Raw genomic sequence first — 24302 nt, forward strand, 5'->3', positions numbered from 1 at the left:
CACACACACATACATAATTTTTAAAATAAAATAAATCTTTAAAAAGTTTTGCATTTTGACTGAAAAAAAGTTTGCCATTTTTACTGTAATTGAATATTCGGTATTATTGTTACCTAATGTTAATAATTTGGAAGCGACTATATTTTTTACATTCATCCTTCAGTAAAACCCTTTCATGCTCTTTAATATCCTCAGAGGACAGCCTTGTTGACATAACCCAACTATGAAAGCACCAAGAATCCAAAGCATCCAAGCTGTTGCTGCTGCAGTTGGGGAAAGAAAATATCCAAATGTGTCCTTAAAACCCAGACACTTACCTAGGATAGAAAGGAATCCTCCCGGAGGCAAGTCAGCAGGCACAGGCTCTGGGCGGAGGGAGCCACTCGATGGATTTGAATCTTCTGCCCCCACTGCCTCTCAAACCACTGCTGGGTGCTAGTGCAGATCTCATGGTCACGCAGGGTACATGCCACAAATTTGCCTCGAATGCCTGCAGAAGTCCTGGGGACACATAAGATCGACAGAGCCACTTCCTCCATCCCTTGATGGCGCATTGGAGAGGGCACAAGGGAAGCCTATTTTATATGGAGGAAGATACAAGTACAAATTCTGAATCCAAAGCGGTGGTTTGACCTTGGCCAAGTACAAATTCTGGATCCAAAGAGGTGGTTTGACCTTGTCCACACAAGGTAACTAGTAGTTCTCTGAGACTCCATTTTCTTGATGCTGAAACAGGATAATAAAAACATATGCACTTTGACAGAATCAGTGCATGTTGTATGTATGGCAGAATACCTGGTACACAGTAGAGCTATGTATGTCTTGGCTGTTGTTACTAATAAGTAGTTGTGGAAAGTGTGGCTGGATCAGGGGATACAACAAGCTGTCCCTGGCCTCCAGAGCCAACAGTCAAGACCAACTCATGTTCCTTGCCTGACTACTGAGCAGGTGCTCAGGGGCCTGGGGCACTGAGGTTCAGAAGAGGAGAGATGGGTGTAGGAGGTACGGGACGGAGAGGTCAGGGATGCTCGGGGTGGGAAGGAAGGAAGGAAGGAAGGAAGGAAGGAAGGAAGGAAGGAAGGAAGGAAGGAAGGAAGGAAGGAAGGAAGGAAGGCGTGCTGGGTACTAGATGGGGCTGAGGGAGGAGTGCTTGGCAATGAAGAGGGAAAAGATGTCTTCCTTTCATCTGCCCCCACAGACAGTCATGCCTCTGGTGAGGCAGGTCCTTGAAGAGTCGAAGAGTCAACTGTCATCGTCCACCACCCATGATGCTTCAGGTCCAGATGCTTCGAAAACCGTGTCTGGAACGAGACTCAGTCTCAGGTCCCTCCCAGGTACCTTCATGTGTCTTTACTTGTTATGGGTTACAGTGCGACAAACATATTGGAAGTTGGAACTACATTTCCAAAGACATGAAATAAACCCAAGTCGAGTGTCAAACTTGGTGGCTGTTAACTTAGTAACCAGGGTGGTGAGTCAGAGAATCACTGCAAGTTCAAGGCCAGTCTGGGCTACATGATGATATCCAGGCCAATCAGGGGTACAGAGTAAGGCCTTGTATCAAAACAAAATAAACTTAACTAGTGGGGTGTAGGAGCCCCGTCTAGTTCCCCTAATGATTACATTAGCCTGCAGCTGAGCAAACTGTTAACACAAACCCGAACTTATAAAGTGTTGGATATCGAAAAGCGTCATGAGAGGGTAAGATAGAACACAAGTACACTCTTGCACCATCATTAAGTTTTAAAATTGCACATCAAATTGTCTAAAGTTGGGGGCTGTCTATGCACAACAAGCCCCAACAGCTGTGAATGTCTATGGGAACAGCCCATTGATTGCATTGTATGTTGAGGAGAGGCCGAAGCTGAGAAACCGGGTGAGCGTGGACTCCTGGGCTTAGATGTGATTTTTTTTTTCCCTTTCTCTGGCGATCCAGTTCTGTCCTCCTCTCTCTCCAAAGTCATTCCTCTCCAGGGGACCGAGCAGGAAGTGTGTTTCAGGGCAGCACTGTGATTTGGGTGTTTGCAATTTTATCTGTATGCAGTTTTGGCTTCGTCTAACAACCTCTGCCTAGCCTGAATTTCTGCCCCGGGAGGAATTCTTCCTTTTATTTTCTCAGTTTTCCAGTGCAGCCTTTTCTTCCTACTCAGGGCACTGTTTTCTCTTAACTGCCTCTTTCCTGTCCCAAGTCACTCCTGAGAGACGCAGCAGAAGTTTGGAGTTTTGTTCTTTTGATGGGGAAAGGAAATTCTAAGCTCAGAATGGGTCTCTTCTGGGGCAGCCATGTTTTCTGGGTAACAATGTTGGAGCCAGCCTGGCTTCACAAACACTTTGTGTACTGTACACAAGCCTAACATGATGACAGTAACTCCTGCCAGACATGCCGGAATCCACCCCAAGTGCCATGGCGATGGGCCAGGACTTGTGGGACTTGAACTGGTTGGAGGCAACTGCGACTTGCTGTTCTAATTGTCCCAGAGTCTTGGTCACTGTGGCTCAAAAGTCTAGTTGAACCTAATACTGAATAGCATCTGTCCACCCGGAGGGCAATGCGGTGCTTGTTCTTGGCTTGTGAAGCCGCTGATATTTTAATTAATTTTTCCAGGAAAACATTGGCCTGCGGTCCCCAGAAACATCACTTCGCTGCCTGGCCTCGCAAGAATCTGACCTATTTTAGGAAGGCAGCTCACTGTGGCCCCAGGGTTCTTTCATACAAGAGAGAGAAATGAAGCGCTTTCCTTGTTGACTGGGGCCTGGATACCCCAGTCAATTACAGCCACTAAAATGAAGGTACCATAAATGCTATTTCAGTGAACCAAAGGGCTTCACAGATCCTTGCTGAGGAGGACCTTCCCCAGATGAAAACAGTCACCCTGGTAGGCTGTTGGGTGGGACCCATCCTTCCGAGCATCATCACATGATCACTAACACAAGGCCTCTCAGGACTGTGCCCTTTGATGGTGTGATATCTGTGGCCACACCACCTAGCTTGGTTTCCAAACAAAACCCCCACTTCCTGACTACCCATGGGCTGGGGCTGAGCACAAACTGAGAATCCACCCCTTACAACTCAACTTTTCAAGTCAAGGCGTGGTGGCTGTAAACCCGGGCGGGCTTTTGTAAACCCAGCACCCAGGGCACTGAGCTAGGAGAATGACTGGGAGTTCCAAGTCAACCTGAGCTACCTAGTAAGATCTCCATGAGATCTTTCCTCAAAAGAAAGAAAAAGAAGAAAGACGTTCACCATTAGAGGAGTGCCGTGGTGTTCCCAACCCTGTGATAAAACACCATGAAAAGCAGTCTGAGGAGGAAAGGGTTTATTTCATCGTACAATTCTCCAGCCACTCTCCATCACCAGGGCGGGAACTCAAGGCAGGAACCTGGAAGCAGGAACGGAAGCAGAGGCCATGGAGGAAACATTGCTTACTGGCTTCCCCACCGTGGCTTGCTCGGTCGATTTTTTGTTCCCTCCGGGGCCACTGGCCCCATGGGCTGGATCCCCTCACGTCAACCGTCAATGGAGAAAATGCCCTAAAGATTTGTCTACAGTCAATCTGATGCAGGCATTTTCTCTGCTGAGGTTACTCTTCCCAAATAATGTCTAGGTTTGTGTCAAATAGACAAAAACCAACTAGGACAGGGAGTCTAGTTTTTTTGTGTGTGTGTCCTTACTGGACAGAATGTCCACAGAGAGACGTAGCCGTGCTTGTTCTGATCCCTAGTCTCTCAGATGTACAATTAGAAAATGAGGCAGGAGAAGGAAATGACCCCGAAGACAAGAAGAAACTTGGCTTTGTCTCATGAAGCAAAACTCAAACTGTTCTCTGCGGCAGGTTGGAAAAATACCTCTTCCTTCTTATGATCATTTCTCACAGTTTGCAGGGAAAATAAACACCGCCAGCCTAAGGTACATACCTGTAAGCCCAGAACTCTGGAGGCGGAGGCAGGAGGAGACCTGAGAGTCTGAGGCCATCCTGGCAACACCTTGTTTTAGAAAACAAATATACCATCTAATTTATTGTTTCGTCATTTTTAAATTCTCCTGGCAGAGAATCCTCAGTTTGAAAGGAGGAAGGAGAGAAGATGTTGTATGCTCTCACAAATGCCTCGCTATGCAAGATGTTACATGAATGCCTTAGGTTGTTTCCCACAAAAACAAGGGATCCCAGGAACTTGCTGGAAGCCTCTCTCCCTCCCACTAGAAGACAAGGGTCTCTCGTGACCGGCACGAACCAACAGCCTAACAGCAGCAGAGTGCAAGCCTTGCCGTGTGGTGCTCTTCCGCCACCTAGCGACAACTTCGGCTCATTGCGGTTTCCCAAGGCCGTGCAATCGTCTAAGGCCTGCTGGGATGAAAATAGGTCATTTAGTCCAAAGGAAAAAGTAAATATCCTTAGAAGTCGGGACAGCTACTTTATTTTGTCAATTGTCTTTGATCTTCTATTGCTAAAATAGCATATGGCTCAACAGGGAAGGTACCTGCCACACAGCCTGTCCTGGATGGCAAGCCTGGCCACTGCCCGCAGTAAACAAATGGGACGGGAGAGATGGCTCAGCGGTTAGCTCTTGCCGCCAGCTCGGGTTTGATTCCCAGCACCCACATCCAGTGGCTCACAACTGCCTGTAACTCCAACTATATGGGATCTGGTACCATTTTCTGGCCTCTGTAGGCACAGTGTACATGCGATACACACAAGCACACAAACAAACACATATGCATAAATAAAAATAGCATTTAAAAATAAATTCATTTAATGGAAAACACAATACACATGGTCAAACAGATAGCTTCATATTTTTTATAATTTAGAGATTTATGATATATAAAAGTACTGCATATTTTAAGGCATTTGTTTTTCATAAACTCCCTAAAGGTAGTTAGAAAATCGTGTGTGTATGTGTGTGTGTGTGTGTGTGTGTGTGTGTGTGTGTGTGTGCGCGCGCGCGCGCTAGACCAGTGTTGTACCATTGAACTATAACCTCAACCTCTGAAAGAATTTTAGGAGAAATAGTCTGTGGTGGGTGGTCCTAATTATCAACTTGACACACTCCAGAATCACTTGGAAAGAGAGTCTTGATGAGGGACTGTGTAGATGGGGTGGGGGGGACTGTGTAGATGGGGTGGGGGGGACTGTGTAGATGGGGTGGGGGGGACTGTGTAGATGGGGTGGTGAGGGACTGTCTAGATGGGGTGGTGAGGGACTGTCTAGATGGGGCTGGCCTATGGGCATATCTGGGCATCATCTGATTACGTTAGTTGAGGTGGGAAGATCTGCCCATGGTGTCTCACTCTTCCCAGGGTTTGGGGCCCGGAATGTCTAAGTGCAGAGATCAACCTTGGGAGTTGTTCCTCAGGAGTTATCCACATTGCTTTTTGAGATGGCGTGTCTTATTGGCCTGGTGCTTGCCAAGTAGGCAAGGGTGACTGGTCCACAAGTCCCAGGATCCTTCTGTCCCCACAGTGCTAACATGAGGGTTGCCATTAGGCCTGGCTTTTCCACATGGGTCCTGTTGCTTGTTCACACAGACTCTCATGTTTGTGCAACAAGCATTTACCAAGTGGGCTATCTTTCCAGCTGCTGCCCTAGTTAATGTCTATCAATCTTAAAAACTGATGCCAGGCAGTGGTAGCGCACACCTTTAATCCCAGCACTCAGGAGGCAGCGCCAGGCAGATCCCTGTGAGTTCAAGGCCAACCTGGTCTACAGAGTGAGATCCAGGATAGGCACCAAAACTACACAGAGAAACCCTGTCTTGGAAAAAAATTGTTATGTGCATGTGTGTTTTGCCTATATGTATGTATGTATGTATGTTCACCACATGTATTCCTAGTACCTGCAGAGGTTAGAAAAAGGCATCAGATCCCCTGGAAGTGGAGTTACAGATGTTTTGAGCCACCATGAGAGTGCTGGGAACTAAAGCCAGGTCCTCTGCAAGAGCAATAAGTGCTCTTAACCACTGAGCCATATCTGGCTTTCCCAGAATTATTTTAACATGTAGTTAGTTATAAAAAAAAAAAAAAAAAAAAAAAGTAACTACAGAAAAATGCCTAAGCAGGTATAAATAGAAATACCTGTGAACTAAAGCTGGAAACAAGGCAATGGAAATACTTCAGGTAAGTTAGTGGTGGCCTTAGAGTCCATACTGGATGCACTAATGTTTTTGTTTCACCAGGTACAAAACAGACGCAGGCATTCTAAGACATTTAAATGAAGGAGTCCATTTGCTTCCTCCCCTAACTTCTGTTCCAGGTTAACAGACCACTGCAGTCAAGTGCCTTCCATTGAGACCACACATGCTTGTGTTCACAGAGACATGTGGACAGGCACACACACACACACACACACACACACACAGAGAGAGAGAGAGAGAGAGAGAGAGAGACAGAGAGAGAGAGACAGAGAGACAGAGAGACAGAGAGACAGAGAGAGAGAAAGAAGCATGTGCACACACAGAGAAAAGCATGTGAACACATTTATGCACATACACACAGAAGCATGTGCACACAGAGAGAGTAGCATGTGAGCACACATATATTACACCCACAGAGAAGCATGCATGCATACACGCATGCACACACACACAGAAGCATGTGAGCACACATATGTAGTGGGTAGCCGGTCCAGCTTTGATCTGGAAATTCCACCGCCTTTGAGGCTTTGGTAACTGTCACGCCCACAAGGCAGAGCCGAGAGAGGGCCCTGAAGACCCGAGATCTGGACTGGGGAGCTCTCTTGGTTCCCGGACCCTGGATGCTGGCGGTAGACCGAGCAGAGTTCTCCAGAGAACACCGCCAGACTGCACCACACCTTTTTCCAGACCCTGTTACCTATCCCTTCACTTGTGAGTTACCCCACAAAATAAACCTCCCTTTTAACTACGTGGAGTGGCCTTAATAATTTCACCAATACACATATATTATATACACAAAGAAGCATGCACACACACACACACACACACACACACACACACACACACACACACAGACAGAAACATGTTCACACTATTAAATAGTCTCTTGTTTTAACCCAAAAATTAGGTCATAGATCTTTGACTGGCCTAGAACTCACAGACTTTCCTGCCTCTGCCTCCAGAGTGCTGGGATTAAAGGCATGGGCCACCACATCTGGCCTGAAAGTTAGATTTCTTATCGAATAATTTTTCAAAAATAAGCAGTATGCCTTTTCTGGATTAGTAAATAATGAACTACATCATTTTAATGGGTGGGTAGCAACATTTACTATCTTATTTTCATCTTGTATTTCTTATTATTTATTCTGCATAATACAGATGTCTCCAGTGTTTATTTACACAACAGAAATTATTTTCAATTGAAATAATTACCAGTTGAAATCACGACAGTTTTCAAAGTATAATATTTCAAAGACGATAAATATTAGCCTACTAATTTGTCTGCAAGGGAAATCAAAAGATTAGCTTAATTTTTTCTAATATGTCAGAGCAGCAGAGAAGAAGAGGAGAAGGAGGAGGAGAGAAGAAATGCCACAGCTTGGGACAGGCATTCTTTTCCTCTAGAGGGTGGCTGTGGCCTCACTAGCAGAAGCAGAGGCCAGGGAAGGTGTGAGTCCTGGGAAAACCAGGTCATCAGTGGACATACTTTTGATTACTTACAGGTGTTCCACAACTCTCGTGTGTGTGTGTGTGTGTGTGTGTGTGTGTGTGTGTGTGTGTGTACACGTGACTGTGTGCAGAGAGGTCAGAGGTCAGCATTGGGTGCCTTCCCCAATCACTTTCCACCTTATTTTTTAAGACAGGGTCCCTTACCGAATGTGGAGCTCATCGATTCAGCTAGCTTGGCTTGCTGATGAGCCCCAGGGCTCCCCCTGTCCCTGCGTCCCCAGCCCCCAGTGTTGGGGTTACAGGCATACACCATAGCCCCAGGCTATGGGTGCTGGGCATCGGAACTCAGTTCTTCATGTCTGTGTCATGTGCACTTAACGGGTAAGCTTCCTTCCTCTTAACCACTTGAGCATGTGGATTGTGTAGACCCCACAAAAAGTTTATGGGGATGCCCCACATTAGGGCTGGCTTTAGTGTCTGTCCACTTGCCACAAATTAGGAAAGAGGCCAGATTCAAAGGGGTGTTTCAGAAGGAAGGTCAGGTGGCCTTTTGTTTGTGTGGCCTCCTCCCTTGCCACAGAGCAGCATGTGCTCTGCTGTGTCCGCTGCCTGCAGAACCAGCGCTCCCAAGCTTTCCCTGTGGAGTAGGCCAGTAGCTCTCCCAGAGCCTTTGGGTTCCCAGCACCAACCAGGTTGTGACCACTGAGGGGCCTGAGTAACTGCCACTCATCACTCTTCAGTGAGAGACTTCTATTCTGAGACTCCCCTGACAGTCAAGGTCCAACCTCAAGGGTGGAGTCCCAGGCTCTTAGCATCTCAGGTGTGGTTTGGTTTTATATATATATATATATATATATCCCATGGTTCTGGAGAACCCTGACTAAAACACCCCACACCATGTCTGTGGGTGCTCTCCTCCCCTGACTTCTCTGCAGAAGTCCCTGTCTCCTCACTTCCCTTACCACACTCTCAGATCCTTAATCTACGTCCAGGTAGCTGGGGAAACAGGTACTAATAATAACTTTCTGTTACAACTGTCTTCTATGATTTTTGACAGGGGGTGTGTGTGCGCATGTGCAAGAGGGCATCAAAGCACACATGTGGAGGGGAGAGAACAAGTTTCAGGACTTGATTCTTTCCCTCCGCCATGTTGGTTCCAGGGATGGGACTCAAGTCATCAGGCTTGGCAGCAAGCCTTTACTCACTGAGCCGTCCCACCGGCCCATGATTTTCAAAGATAAGCTGGAGTAAGATGAGCTGACCTTAACTTTCTAGAGAGATGTGTAATAGCTTTGAAGAGGAGTGTGGTGGTCCATGCATGAATTTGCACTTGAGAGGACAGGGCAGGAGGAGCTGGAGTTCCAGGATAGCCTGGACTACATAGACAAATTAATAAATGAATGAACGGATGGTAAATAAATGACCGCTTTGGGAGTTTTGATATAGGAGAGCAATAAGGGAGGCCGCACTCCTTATTTTCAGAATACGCTATGAGTCTGTGCATGCTCACAATAGACTTTCCTGTGGGCACTGATGGCTGTGTCGATGGGACAGGAGCCATTTCCAGAGTCCCCATGGTGAGTTCTGCTGTCTACAGTGTCTCTGCTAGGAGGTCAGGACATACTGTGATACTGTACACCACACAGTCACCAGAGGTGGGGATAAGCCTTTCCGAGCTCAGATTTTTACTTTTGTAAAAATTACTATGACCCAGAAATGCTGTCATCTTGTTTTTATGGAAGTGACAGGTTCCATTCTTGTTCAAGAAAACACCTGCCTCTGTCCAGGTTGGGAGGGCGTCCCTGTCCTATCCACCCTTATCACCCAGCGTAAATAAAAAAATACTGTTCATTTAAAACTGTGTTCTCTCCATGGCTCTGTAGCTCCTCGTCTTAAAGAAGGCACATGTGAGTGGCACATGCTTATAATCCAGCACTGAGGAAGAGGCAAGAGCATTAGGAATTGCTTTGCGTTCTCTCTGTCTCTGTCTCTCTGTCTCTGTCTCTCCCCCCTCTCGTTTTGAACAATCCTTCCTACATATCACTACTAAAAGGGGGACTTTCCTTTGAATTTCATTACTAGATTTGAAAAGTACTGACAAAATACCATTTCACTTTGACTGAGATAACCCTATAGCTTCGCTTATTTATTCATAGGGTGGGACCCATTCATCCGTTTTCTTGTTGGACACATCTTGCATTCTGAGTACCTCATAAAGAAAAGAGGTCAATTAAGCTCCTGGTTCTTGAGAAGCAAGGTCACAGTGCCAGTGTTAGCTTAGTCCCTGCTAAAGTCCTCCTGATTGGCCATGGCATGGCAGAGCATCACCAGGGTCACAGAGGGTATTTTGTTGACGGTGACAGAAGTAGCTTTCAAGTCCCCGTCACTTATCCCCTGAGTGCTTCTCGACTCCAGCCCCCTCTGCTGGCCATTGTGCAAAATGAACTCAGCCTTCTTTGCCAGCTGGCACAAAGCTTAAGGTGGGCAGGGGCAGAGCAGGCCACTGGGGGTCTACAGTCTACACGAAGAGGGCAGAGCAGGCCACTAGGGGTCTACAGTCTACACGAAGAGGGCAGAGCAGGCCACTGGGGGTCTACAGTCTACACGAAGAGGGCAGAGCAGGCCACTGGGGGTCTACAGTCTACACGAAGAGGGCAGGACTGCTCCTCCCATCCCTAAGGCATGGTTTCTTCAGAGCTAGAGTCTTATGTGGCCAGACAAACTGAGAATTTAGCGGCTGGACTTCCCTAGCGTAGGATGACTTCACACTAAGCCTGTGCGGCCCACGACAGCCCTCCCTGGATGGCCGTCCTGAGGAGCGGCTTTCCATGAGTTTCTCGGCACTTTGCTTCATCTCCAGATGCCAGCAGCAGGGAAGGGCTCCGATCCAGACATGTTTTAAAGGTACAGATGACTGGATCTGCCAACAGAGTGGATGTAAGAACAACACACAAAGGCAACTTCCGGGCATTCTCTGCAAGTAGTGGAAGTGAGCTGGGAGATACTAGGCAAGGAGAGAGCAGGTGCTGCTGGGAATAGACGGGAAGATGGATCAGGAAGGGATGAGAGAGGAGTAAGCGGTGTTGGGTCAGTGAACTGGAAGGTATTGGAAGGCACTGTTCTCTAAGTAAAACAGACAGCTGATGCTCCTTCAGAGAGTGGGCGGGGCTGGACACTGGACCCCACCTAGATTCCAGGCCCCCCTCCCAGATACTTGTATATAATTCTGCCTTAATTGCACCCTGCCTTTGGGTCTCAGAAAGTGCTAGCTATATAGAGTCAGATAAAGGCTAAGGAAAGGGGGAGACATGGGAGACCCCCATACAGCTATAAGGAAGTCATCATCCATGCTAGGTGAAGACTTCTTAGTATGGCTTCTTTGGGGTCTGCTATGACCCTGTAAGAAGATCCTTAACCTTGTTTAGTAAGTAAAACCAGTAACTCATTGGTTCCTTAGGTGAATGTGAGTGGAATGCTACCTTGGTTTTCACTGGGACATTGTAAGGAGGGGTCACCATTGTTTGTCTCCAGAGAGAAGGAAGTCTCACACCAGAGGGTTTAAGAGTTGTTCATTGGGGATGTCAAGAAGAGAGCCAAAATGACCTTGAAAGTACCGTTCCTAAGAGTTCAGTAGAAAGGCAAGGCTTTTTATTCCAAGTCACAGATCTGGTCTAGTGTGATGACCCCTGAAACCTCGGCACTCAGAAGACTGAAGCAGGATCGCCACATTTAAGATCAGCCTGGCCTACAGAGTGAGAAAACAAATTTCTGTTTAAGATAATCTTTTATTTGCCCATCATATACATTTGAACATCTCTTTTGATAAACATTACATTATTTTAGTAGTAACAATAACTTACTATACAGTATAAATCACAAGGTCCAATTTCTGACTTCTAGGCATTTCTATTTTTCCTAGAGTGAAATAAACAAGAATGATCTATCATCCATGTTGTTGATTTTAGTGAGAAGGAGACAGTCAGTCTTCTGTTGATCAGAGTTAGGAAACAATTTTGAGGTCACATTCAAGAGGTAGGTGACAGTCAGAAAGAACACTTGATTGTCACTGTGTGAAGGGATATTAGAAAACCACATGCAAAGAACCTTGGATACCAATTACAGTTTCTTACAAACCAATTAGTACATCTGAAATAATCATAACTTTTTAAATCAAAAATAGACACAAAAACCCACAGGCAATTTAGTTGCCTATTTTCAACATTGAAAAAGTATTTTTAAAAGGCCCAGAAGGAGTTCTTTTTGGGGGTTTTTGCTGTTGTTATTTTGAAGACATAGATTCTTATTTTCTGTTGACTTTTAAAGTACTTTCTCTGTAAGATTATTAACGAATGTTGTATCATCCCTCGATCAAAGATCTATCTAACTGTTAGAATTCCCAGGCTCCATGAACCGACAGATTTCATAACCGAATCAAGGTCTTTTCAGTTCCAGTGAGGTGGGACCATTCGGGGCAGCTCCTCGGCCTGTGTCTGGTAAATTGCTGGTGTCAGCAGTTCTCTCTGAAAACAGTCTTCATGATGCTGTCTGTGGGATTAATCCATCAAAGACCAAAAGAGCGGTTTTTACGTTCTTCTTAAATCCCAGCAGCCTTCCCTCCTGCCCACTTGCATCTCCCACCCTTTCCTCCACTCCTCCTCGCCTACCGTCTCTGCTTCCCTCCTTCCTTCCTGCTATTGGAATCCTGTGCCTTTTCTCCTTCCTGTTCACTCTATGCTCGGACTCACAGTTCCTTTTGTTTGGCTTTATTTTCCATACAGAACTCATTCTTACTGGATTTTCTTGGTTCTTCCTCCACGGGAGTTGTGGATGGGATGGATTTGGGGTGTACTGAAGATGGAACCCAGGGTTTCATGCACTTTAAGCATGCGCTGTACTACCAGGACATATCTCCGGCCTCAATAAAATAGCTTATGCAGTGATTCACAGAAGGCAGATGTGCGAGCATCTCTCAGATGCAGTGCTCATTGCTAATCTAAACATGTCCTCTTTGGTATAAACTGATGTGTTCAAGATGTAAGATCAAATTCTTGAATTTTGCGCATTGTTTGCCATCTCTCAATAAAAGATACTACCAATGAATAACAGTAGTTGTGGGTATGTCTATAAGAATGTTTCCAGAAAGTTCCAACTGAGCAGGGAAGACCCGCTTTGAATGTGGGGAGCATCATTCTATGGGCTGGGGTCCCTAGATTGAATGAAAGGAGAAAGTGAGCAAAGCCTGAGCATTTGTCCCTGTCTGCTTCCTGGCTGTGAACACAGTGTGAGCGACCAGCCCCTGCTCTAACTGCTAACCTTCCCTACCACGACTGTCGGTCCCCCTGCAACTGTGAGCTAACCTAAGCCCTTCCATCTTCCTGTCAATTATTTTCTCACAGCTATGAGAACAGTAGCTAATCCACAGTGTGTGTGTGTGTGTGTGTGTGTGTGTGTGTGTGTGTGTGTGTGTGTCATTATAATAGCTTTCCGTTTCCTCCTTGCATTGTGGTCCATTCTTCCCCTTCAGTTCAAGCTATGCTGGAGGCTTTAAGTTAAAGGAGATTCCAAGCCTGGGATGTGGACTGAAACAAAGCCATTACTAGCGCCCTGTGACTTACCCAGCATCTTCCCGGGAGTCACATGTCTCTCCTGAGCAGTGTGTGAGGGTGACATGATTGCTACTGATTGTTCACCCATGTGCCTGTCCCTCTTCCAGATATGCCTTACTCTGTGGCACCCCTGTGTGGTGCATGCTATTCCTGTATCACTTCAGATGACCTGGGGCACGAGGAGAACCAGGTGGTCATATAGCACACAAGTATGAGGTACTGATAACCACACTTTATTGCTTCCCTGTTGTACTGGTTTTTGTTTGTTTGTTTGTTTTTGTTTTTTTTCCCAACCTGACACAAACCTAGACATATCTGGGAAGAAGGAATCTCAGTTGAGCAATCGCCTTCATCAAATTGTCCTGTGGATGTGTCATAGGGCATTTTCTTGATTACTGATTGATGTGCAAGGGCTCAGCCCACTTTGGGAGGTGCCACTCCTAGGCAGTGGTCCTGGGGTGTATAAGAAGGTAGGCCGAGCAAACCATGGAGAGCAAGCCAGGAAGCAGTGTCCTCCATGGCCTCCATGTCAGTTCCTGCCTCGCCTTCTTTTCATGCAGGACAGGACTATAAGCTGTAAGATGATGCACACCCTTTCCTCCCAAGTTGCTTTTGGTCCTGGAGTTCATCACAGCAAAGGAAAGCAAACTAGGATCCTGGTAAGTCAACGTTCAGTGCACTCAAAGGCTTGGCTTGCATGCCTGAGGCTTTGCTCCATCTCATCCAGCCACGTACTCATCGGCACCTTGAGCTTGTATTTCAGAACTGCTCCAGCTCTAGGGCCTTGGTGCCGTCTACTGACCTTCCAAATCTTCTACTCTCACTACTGTGGAGCTCTGTGTTGCCTTCGCTGAGCCCTCTTATTCCCCCGGCCTCCCTCCCGCCCCTTGTCCCCTCCACCACACTGGGAGGTCATACCATTGCTCACATTCACTTTGCCTTTTCAACTGAGCTTCACCGGCCCCTGGTTCTTTGACACAGAATATTACTTCTTACAGGTCCTCCTGCCTGCATTCACTCTCCCAAGCTCCTAGCCCCTGGTCCAGCACTCCTCCTGCTCATCTCAAAGCAACCTTTCTCTGCTCAGCATTCCCAGCACTCACGGTGTAGTGTGTAGATTTTCAGTGTCTCCCTTGCTTAGACTCACAACTGAGAAGACCCAGCCCAATGCCCTATGTGAAACTAACACATGAACCATAAAACTCGATGTTCTGATTTGATCTTATTCTGACTGGAGAAGACACTGATGCCTATTTTACTTTTCTTTTTTTAAAGATTTATTATGTATGAAGTTTTTTTCCTGCATGCCAGAAGAGGGCACCAGATCTCATTATAGATGGTTGTGAGCTGGTTGCTGGGAGTTGAATTCATGACCTCATGAAGAGCAGCCAGTGCTCTTAACCTCTGAGTCATCTCTCCAGTCCACTGAGGCCTATTTTAAGAGGCAAGCTACACTGTCTATATGAGACAAAAAGAGATGTGTTCTTTTCCTCCTTGAGTGTACATCACCTATAAAACTATGGGGTGCACGGGGGGGGGGGCTATGCTATATAGCGCTGGGGCCATTACATAATGCTGTCCTCTTTACATGTATGTATATGAACTTGTGCATGCATGTGCCAGAGGTCAATATCAGGTGTCTTCCTCAAGAGACGCTCGCCTTGTTTTGAGACCGGATGGCTCACTAGCTGAAGCCGACTGACTGGGTTAGGCTGGCTGGCCAGTAAGCCCCAGAGTTCGGGCTGTCTTCATCGCTCCAGCACTGGAGTTACAAGCAGGCTCCACTAAGCCTGCCTTTTCACATGGGTGCTGGGGATAAACTCGGTTCTCATACCTGTGTGACACTTGACCAACTGAGTCAACTCTCCAGCCCTGACACTGTACGTTTAAGAGACAGAACATGTCCGGGGAGGCAACTATTAGCATGTATAATAAATATGAAAGGGTAGCTGTTGGTGGAATAAATGAATACAAATGTGTGAATCAAGAAAATGGCCATTTCTTGCCGGGCGGTGGTGGCGCACGCCTTTAATCCCAGCACTCGGGAGGCAGAGCCAGGCGGATCTCTGTGAGTTCGAGGCCAGCCTGGGCTACCAAGTGAGTCCCAGGAAAGGTGCAAAACTACACAGAGAAACCTTGTCTCGAAAAAACCAAAAAAAAAAAAAAAAAAGAAAATGGCCATTTCTGTAGCATGCGGTCCTGTGGGTCACATGCAGGCGGGAACAAGCTTGGTGACACACCTAACAAGATTCTGCACCTGGCTGTGGAAAGGGCAACTCTGATGGGCGCCACAGACACTGATCTCAGGCTGCATCTCACCCACTGCTTTAGCAGTTCTCTTTCCCAGTCGTGTGGCTGTGTCTCCTTTTGTGTTCAGGATTTCTTTCTGAAACAGTGTCTGTGTGTGTGTCACCTCCGTCCTCCAAGGAGCCTGTGGACTCTGAGGAGGGCTCTCACTAGTTGTCTTACACACTTATTTTAACACCTCGATGTTTTCATGTAATCTCTCTTCCGTGATCCCCTGGAAGTCAGGTTTGCTGGAATTTAGATAAAAAACTGAATGCCACAGGATACACAGCTAGGTGTTTACCAGCCCCACCAAGTGCTTACCTGGGACATGCCGGGTCTGGTCTAACCACAGTGCATCAGGAAAGACCTCCAGTTGGGTGGTGTTAGAGGCAGTTTTATCTGAAAATGATTCCAAAACCTGCAAGAAACACAGCAGAGAGACACGGGCTTCAAAGGTCGATGCCTCTTGCTTGGCCAGGGTTTCTTCGGTGCCTGGTCTCAGCTCCCCCCAGAAAACAGTGTTGTCCTGCCATTTCAGTGGCTGGTGCATCTGAGAGTTTTCAGGGTCCCTTAGAACATGATGGCCATCTGCTATTTTATGAAAAGCCCCACTTTAAAAAAATTATAATTAGTGAAAGTTACATTCATACAAGACAACAAAAGCATCAGGTAGAGAGAGTGTTAGCGACCACGTCTCCTTAGGTGTGGGAAGGTGAACCTGCTTCCTGAAGAACGATCTGGCTGACTGCTGAACTAGTGGTACACCTCAGAGCTCACCCTAAGGAAAGAACAGAGAACCTGCGAAGAGACACTGACATGATTCATCAAACCGCTGTTGCAAACGGTGAAAAGCTAGACAGGGCTCAGTGACTAACGACTGTTAAACGAGGTCTGAATACCGGCCGGCGTGTGGGTTCAGGCTGACAGGCATGAAGTGACCGTGTGAGAAAATACAGAGTGATGTGGGAAACAACAGGTGGCCATGCAGGTACAAAAATGAGGCCAGCATTGCCCACATTGGGAAAAACTCACCTCGTGCTTGGAAGTACAAAAAGAAAGATTAACTAGATACCAAATACAAATTGTTCCATCTGAGTGAGGAGTATTTCTTGTATCAAATTTTTGTTGTATTTTAAACTACTTTTTTTTTTCAAAATTTCAATAGTAAGTATGTATTTTTTATGATAAAAAATATTTAACAGACCCACAGATCCTGTTTTAAGAGCAGCCATTAAATAGGGCTGTGGCTGCTTCTCAAAACTCATCAGGGCATCCTATTGTTCTCAAAACACAATATAAGCCAGATGTGGCAAAGGGTTACTCCTGTAATCCTACTTGAAAGGTAGAGGCAAGAGGGTCATCAATTCAAGGTCATTATCAGCTCCATAGTGAATTTGAATCCAGCCTGGGCTACGTGGGCTCCTGTCTCAATTCCCACAAAACAAAACCAAACCACCAACAACAGAACCAGCTGAATGATATGACAAGATAGTTTCAGCATCCACATCCAAGATGACTCCAAGATGAATTATTTTTATGTAGAAATGATATCTCCCAGAAGTTGCCACAGTCTCTCTTTTTCCCTCCAGATAAGAAGCCCGGTGTAGACACAAGGGCTTGGCAGCTGCTTTTGCTCCAGAGCACTGACCTCTCCCCTGGGCCACAAGGTGACTAAAGCAGAGTGTGAGGGTGGCCCCTCTGCCTTCTCTCTGTGTCTGTCTCCGTCAGTGCAGCGCAGACACCTGCTTGGCTCTGCACAGGCATGTCAATGACTAAGAGGTATCTATCTACCTACCCCAGCTCGTCCTCCTTCAAGGCTGAAGACACAAAGGTAATTCACTGCCCTAAACTGTAGTCACCTTGGATTCCAGAAAGAGCAAAGCCCTCAGAACACACCTCCATAACTCACCATGAGGGCAACAGTCCATTTCGGGGGTGAGGCTGTACCTGGAACAGAAGTGACTATCTTAAAGGAACAGGCTCATTCCCTGAAGTGATGGTGGTAATAAGGACTTCTGCCGACCACCCCACAGTACAGAACCAGAGCTGAAGTAATGGCCCAGTCAGACCACAGGGTGGCCTGGAGTACCTGACTATGCACGTGAGTCCCCCCCCCCCCCCAATTCTTCCCTTAGTTAAAGCTAAAACTCCTGACAGTGCCCTGAAGATGGATTTGAGCCACTGGTCCCCTCATCCGTCTTTCTTCATGCAGTCACACTGACTGTTCTATGACCTCCCCACGTACACATGCATTTACACATGTGCTCACAGAGGAACCATTCTGGCGCTTTTGCCCTTAGTTAGCATCTTGAGACAGAGGTTTCAGGGTGAAAGAGTGGAGGAGGTGTGGGGTGTCCTGGGCTTTTGCTCTGCAGCACTGGTTACATGGGCTCTGTTGAAAATGAGCAAAACTTAGATATCCCAACTCCAAGAGAAAGAAGACGGACAGAAAGAAAAACTACCTCTGGGTTGTAGCTGGAATATTCTAGATGAAGCTGCAGAACGTCTATACTGGTGTGGCATGGAAACACTGTGGTAACATCCCCCCAACAGTATAGGGCATGTTATTGAAGACAAATATATCCACAGAAATGTGGGTATTCACAGAAATAGGCCAGGAAGACACAGCCCTTTTATCAAGAGTCACCCCAAAAGAGGGCAGAGGGAGGGGCAGGAAATGGGTTTCTTAGAAGGGGCCAGTGCAACCATAACGGTTGTAACAGACACATGCTTCTACATTTTTAGAAGACTTTTAAAATACAGTTTTTAAGACATTAAAAGGGGGCGGGGCTGAATGAGGTGGTTCAGCATGTGGGAAGCTGAGCCAGGAGGATCATGGTAAATTTGGGGACAGCTTAGACTATGCAGTGAGGCTCATCTGGACTATAGAGTGAGAACCTGTCTCAACTAACCAAACAAAGAAAACTGAAATTATAAAGAAAATAAGTAAAAACAAATTTTTTAGATGACTATAATTGCAACCTACTAGCTAGAGGGCTTTACTTGGACACTTTAATTCTTAAATTCTAATTAGTTTATTTTGTGTGTGTCTCCGTGTGTGTGTGTGTGTGTGTGTGTGTGTGAATGCATGCATGTGTGCATGGTGTGCGTGTGGAGGTCAGAGAACAACTTTTAGTGGTCAGATCTCTTCCTTCACCGTACTGGTCCCTCTGGGATGGAACTCGGGTCAGCAGACCTGACAACGGGAAGCTTTACTACTGAACCATCTCTGCCATCCAGGCCTTTAAATAGGAATTTTAAAAATTATATGTCTGCATCTTTTGCTACTGAGGGTCAGTAGTAATAATAAGACTACTTTTTCTTTGATCTTGTGCATGTAAAGGCAGAAAATTGCTCTTTCTGAGATCCCAAATATGACCTTAAATATACATACACACACACACACACACACACACACACACATATATATATGGTGTATATATATATATATGGTATATATATATATATGGTTTATAAATAAAACAGTGGGCCATTCCTGTAAACCACCCAGTCCACAAAACACTGAGCTCAAGTTTCTTGATAAAATGCAGAGCCGGGCATGATGGTGCATTCCTGCAATCCCAGCCTGTGGGAGAGGGTGAAGTAGAGGTTGTCCTGACTTCAGCCCAGGCTACAGAACGATACTGGGTCTTGAAAACATAGAGAAAAAGGATGGGACCTCTCCTATCTGTGCTAAGTGGGGACACAGCCAGCCACTGACTCCACTTCCCTCTCTCCCCCCCCCCCGTCCCCGCCAGGCCCCCTCACGGCCACGCCCCCCATGCCCTCATGCCCCCACACCCCCTTGGCCCCATGGCATCGAATACTCGCAGCTTACAGATGGTGGTATATGTCAGGGTCCCGCCTCAACCGGGTCTGGAATCCGATGTACAGGTCGTCCCACAGCAGGCCGTGCCTCACCACGTACCTGATGACATCCACGCGGCTGCGGATCTGAAACGGAAACATGGCAGCTCTGGGTGGCCCTGCTGGGTGCCAGTTCATTCCCTCAGGTCCTCGGGAGGAGGAGCTGCCAGTGCTGGCAGAGAGGAGTGACGGAGAGGAGCCTGGATCACAGGCCGAGGACAGAAGGAGGGAGCCAGGAGCCCAAGAATGGAGGGAGGGAAGCAGGGCACACACAGGTCAGAAGGCGGGCCAGCTGGCCAGATCAGAGGCTCAGATCCAGGGTCCCGCTTTGTGGTTCAGTATCTACTGCCCCAGTGTCCTCACCTATACAATTTAGATTAAAAGGTGGTGTTCCTCACAGGAGTGTGGTGAGGAACAAGTGAGTCTGTGAACAGAAACACGTGAAATGAGGCGGTTAGACAGGAAGTACTCGGTAAGGGGTCCTATTACCACGTGCGCCTCCACCTGAAACTCGGGCCAGAGCCGTGTGTGTGTGTGTGTGTGTGTGTGTGTGTGTGTGTGTGTGTGTGTGTGTGTGTGCGTGCCTGTGTGTGTGTGTGCGTGCATGCCCCTCCCTCCCCCTCTTCCTTCCTCTTCCTTCCTCTTCCTTGAAGAAATAGAAGGGTATTTCTCAAGCCCAGCTTCCAAAACTGTAAGCCATGACTTTGGCAGGGAGGACTCCATAACTGGGTGTAGATGTCGTGAAAAACTTGGCAACACTAAAATATTTTTGAGTGTGCAATGAAAAAACTTAAGTAAAAATCAACTGTAACCAGTCTGAGGTGTTTCTAGCTGCACTTGCTCGCATTCTGTGACGTGATTCCACTGCAGCCTTGGTTCTGAACACATAGCATGCTAGCCTTGCATGAAGCATGCGGCCAGCACACCACGCCCACACATACTTCTGTTCAGTTTGGAGACCAAAGTGTGCTTTGGCTTCGGTGGCCTTGGCATCGCAACACAGAACGGGACAAACAGTGTCCGCTCATAATATTTACAAACTGTTTGCGACTGTGCTTGCTCCAGAACAATTTACCCAAATCGGATGAGGGAGGATGGCTTGAGCTCAAGATTTTGAGATAAGTATGAACAAGGATGGGAATAACGAAAGGGGTGTTCACATGGGTCTTCTTACATGTGAAAACTTAGCTTTCTGAGATCCATAAATCAGATAGAGGAAGTTTTGCTGCAGTTTTAACATAGCATAAAAGTCAACTCAGTTTATTAAAATACAGCTCACTAAAAGCTAGGCGTGTTAGCATATGTCTTTAATCCCAGTACTGGGGAGGCAGGCAGATCTCTGTGAGTTTGAGGTCATCCTAGAGAGTTCCGGCTCAGTCAATAAGACATAGTGAGACCCTATGTCAGAAAGAGAGACAGACAGACAGACAGACAGAGACAGATAGAGCAGAGAGAGAGACAGGACAGAGAGACAGAGAGGTGTCACTAATGAAGCAGTCATTATGTCTAGGACGTGGAGGTCTTGTTTCACTTTTCCAGTTAGGGACTTACACACTTCAATGGCACCAGCAATAATCTCAGGGGCAGAAGGAAGGCCCTGGAACCAGGGTTAATGACATGTCACCTGCGGAGTGAATGCTGCAAGGCATGCATGCTCTCCTGCATTATCGCCTATGCTCAACCCAGCCGTTCGGTGGGGTGGGAACAAGTCCTACACAAGGGAGGGAACCAAGGCTCAGACGGGTCAAAGAACTTGCTCGGAGTTTCGTGGTGAGCAGTTGTGTTCAACAGTGATGGACACCAGTTCTAATCTTGACCTGTCTCCAAAGCCAAGGACCTTTCCTGGACATCACAGGGCCACACCAAGGGATTCGCTGGTACCTGGGGCCGGCCCAATAAAGCATGTCATGTCCGCACTGACTCAACTTCCTTTTCAGAGACCTTCACTGAGCACCCTTGGAGACTGAGACGTAGGTCTGATATTGTAGGCCACTAAAATTTCCTCGGGAATCCAATGCTGGGAGAGGTGAAAGGCTGAAGCCCTGGTGACCTGGAGGAACTGGCCTGGCACAAAGAGACTCCGTACAGTTCTGACAACTCAGATGAGCATGCACACACTCCTGCTTGGTCTCGTGGTCTATATAACACTGGAACACTGCAAAGAGAAGGCCCAGATTGGCCTAGGGAGAAACGAACCACGTTTCTTATCAGTTTGTTTCCTAATTCCTTTTAAGGTGCTAGGGGTTAAATGAATCTAGGTCAATGTGCAACAGCTTTGGAGAAGCCAACCAGGAGGCAAATTTGAGGCTCGCCGACCCCCTGGTAAGAGGGAGCGGATTCCCAGCAGGGAGCTTGCCTCATTTTCTGACCTTTAGATGTCGGTTGCCTGTGAACACGTACTGATGAGCTGGTAGAGGAAAAGGGTTTTTGGATTCTGGCCTGGCTTGGGGAGAATACTCTATTTGTTGGTTTTTATGGTATGTGTCGTTCCTGGGGCACTTTCGGGGTTCGTCCTTGGTTGGTTTTGTGTTCTCGTCATTGATTTGTGAAAAAGGACACTTCAAAGAACTGTTATTTTGAAGGCTCTGTATTTGTGTTGGTTGTGTGGTTGGTTATAGGACAGGACAGCTCGCAACTGTTTGACAGTGCCCACTCTGTTTACTTTTCTGTGTGGCCTGTTTGGCAGTTACCTTCAAATTTTGGCTTACTCCTTAGCGCCGTATTTGAGGTGTGTAAATCACTTAGGCCCATTTTGAAATAAATTATGTCTGCTGCCTAAGGCTGAAGTAGCTACTAGAGTGAGGCTTTGCTGTGGAATAAAGATCAAGATTCCTAGACACGCATCTGCTTTCACTGGAACTTAAGCATATTTTGCTGGGGATCTATCTCTATTATAACTGATGGCAGCCTGAGAAATGGCAATTAGTTTGGGGGCACCCTAGAGAAAATCCCTGCTGACTAGTCCTTTTATGCTGTCACAGTGCACTCTGGATTCATAGAACCTTTAATGTGTCGTTTTGCATATTAGTTTGTGTTTTTGACAAGTGGCTTGGAGAGGACACTGAAAATGTCACGGCTGTAGCAAAGGTCTCATTACAGATTATCTGTCTGAGGTTCTAGACACTGGACACTGAAGAGACCATGAAGAACACCCCAGTAAGAGCTGTAAACGGCTGATTAGAATTCCACGGTTATGGAGAGATGTAAGCCACAGTCAAAATGATCTCAGACTGTCTTCCGCTCCTTTAATACCCAGCCATTGCCCACCTTTGTGCCTGAGCCAACATTCTTTTGCCTACCAGACAAAACCTTTGGAAGGCATCAACTTAGCCAAAAGCTAATGTCATCAGGCAGCCCCCTAAGTCTAGAGCAGAGTGTTCTCTGCTTGGCTGTGACTTGCCTACCTGATGCTTCCTTTGGGAAATCCCTTGAGTTAAGACTTGACATTATTCTGAAATTAAAAACTTCATAAATCATTTCCACATTGTAGACTGTAATTCGGAACAATCTGCTTTCGTGCTCCCAGGCCACGGTCGCTCATGTTTGGCTCAAAGATAAATCACGCTTGTTTTGAGCTGTGTTTCTGAGTCAAGAGAAGTGCTGGGGGAGGGGAGAAGGGAAGGAAGTACTGATAGAGGCAGGAAAAGAAGGGAGGAGAAGGAAGGGGAGAGTGCTAAGGAAGAGAGAGACCAAGAGGAAGAGGAAGGGATCACCACCAGAGGAGCTGCTCACTTCTTCATAGGGATGCTCCCTGCTTGGTCTTTCCTTTGGAAAAGATAAATCTAGAAAGTCCACCAGATAGTCGTACCCTCCAGGCAAAGGGTTGAAGTCTTCATCTGTTTCAATCATCTGTACAAAGGAAAAGGCAGTAAATGGAAGAACATTCATCAGGTGGCTGAGGTCTTTAAGAAATTCTAAGAATGTAGAAGTCTTAAACACTCTAAAAGAAGAGCAGCGAGTTGATACAAGCCTCCCATCCGCTTCCCTCCCTCTTCCCGTTCCCCTTCCTCTGTTTCAGTTGCTCTCTTGAACTGGTAGCATTACACTGGTAGCATTACATTCATCTCCTGCATCAGCAAATCCACTCCTCTCACTCCTCTGACTCCAGTGGTATGGAGCATTGTGAGCAAGGAGACATTGGGTAGCCCCGGAAGCTTTTGGATGGGGACCATACAATGTGGACTGTGCCTCACATCACACAGCAGCTAAACAGAACTGCATTGACCCAGCCAGTGACACGGCACAGCAGGTAAAGGTGTTTGTCACCAAGGCTGACCACGTGAGTCCAGTGCCCGGAACCCACGTGGTAAAGGACAGAACTGGTTCCTACAAGTTGCCCCCGACCTCCACACACTCACTGTCCCATAAACACACACGCACACACACACACATAAATAAAGAACTGTGATTTTAAAATTTCAAGTAATATATGCTTTAAAAGTTCTAAAAGTTTCATTTTCAAGCTCATTACCCAAATGAAAACCTCATTCAGTTTCCCAGCATTTTGGGTTTCAAAGATGACTTCCTTAAAATAGCTAACGGCTAACATAAGTACATTTTCTAATATATATATATATATATATATATATATATATATATATATATATATATATATAAAGGTCCTAGACCTGTTATTCTTTTACATCACTAAAAGAAGAATGTTTGAATGCCTCAAGTATAGAAATGACCTAATCTTGAAATAACTTATCCTAAGAAGGGAGGGAGAGGTGCCATCTTTCATCTATACACACGCTCACACCATGTTTGGATCACTGTTAAGCAGGGAAAATATTGCCCCAGGCTGGCACAGAAAATCATGCTTGTGGAGAACCATGACTTTGGAGTAGGGCAAGTGTGACCTGGTATTGATGCTCAGGGGCTGGACAGCAAACCGGGGATGGTCCTCTCCAGAGGGCAGCCAGAATCTGTTGGTGACTGGAGTGCTACCCACATCCTAGT

General features: G+C 46.6%; 1 protein-coding gene across 9 annotated transcripts in view; it reads right to left on the reverse strand.

Moving 5' to 3' along the window:
* Nucleotides 1–11346: 11346 nt before the first annotated feature.
* Nucleotides 11347–24302, reverse strand: part of LOC114700822 (cytidine monophosphate-N-acetylneuraminic acid hydroxylase) — a 141819-nt gene continuing 128863 nt past the window's right edge. For 7 of the 9 annotated variants that reach the window (XM_028880621.2, XM_037205875.1, XM_037205871.1 and 4 more), the window contains 4 exons: nt 23076–23192; nt 19315–19430; nt 15798–15894; nt 11347–12139 (listed from right to left, as the gene is read on the reverse strand). In XM_028880621.2, the coding sequence (XP_028736454.1) occupies nt 15819–15894; nt 19315–19430; nt 23076–23192 (309 nt within the window). In that variant the 3' untranslated portion in view covers nt 11347–12139; nt 15798–15818. The other 2 variants (XM_037205872.1, XM_037205873.1) reach the window with 2 other exon arrangements.

Source organism: Peromyscus leucopus, chromosome 5 (genome assembly GCF_004664715.2).
Source record: "Peromyscus leucopus breed LL Stock chromosome 5, UCI_PerLeu_2.1, whole genome shotgun sequence".
NCBI lineage: Eukaryota > Metazoa > Chordata > Mammalia > Rodentia > Cricetidae > Peromyscus > Peromyscus leucopus.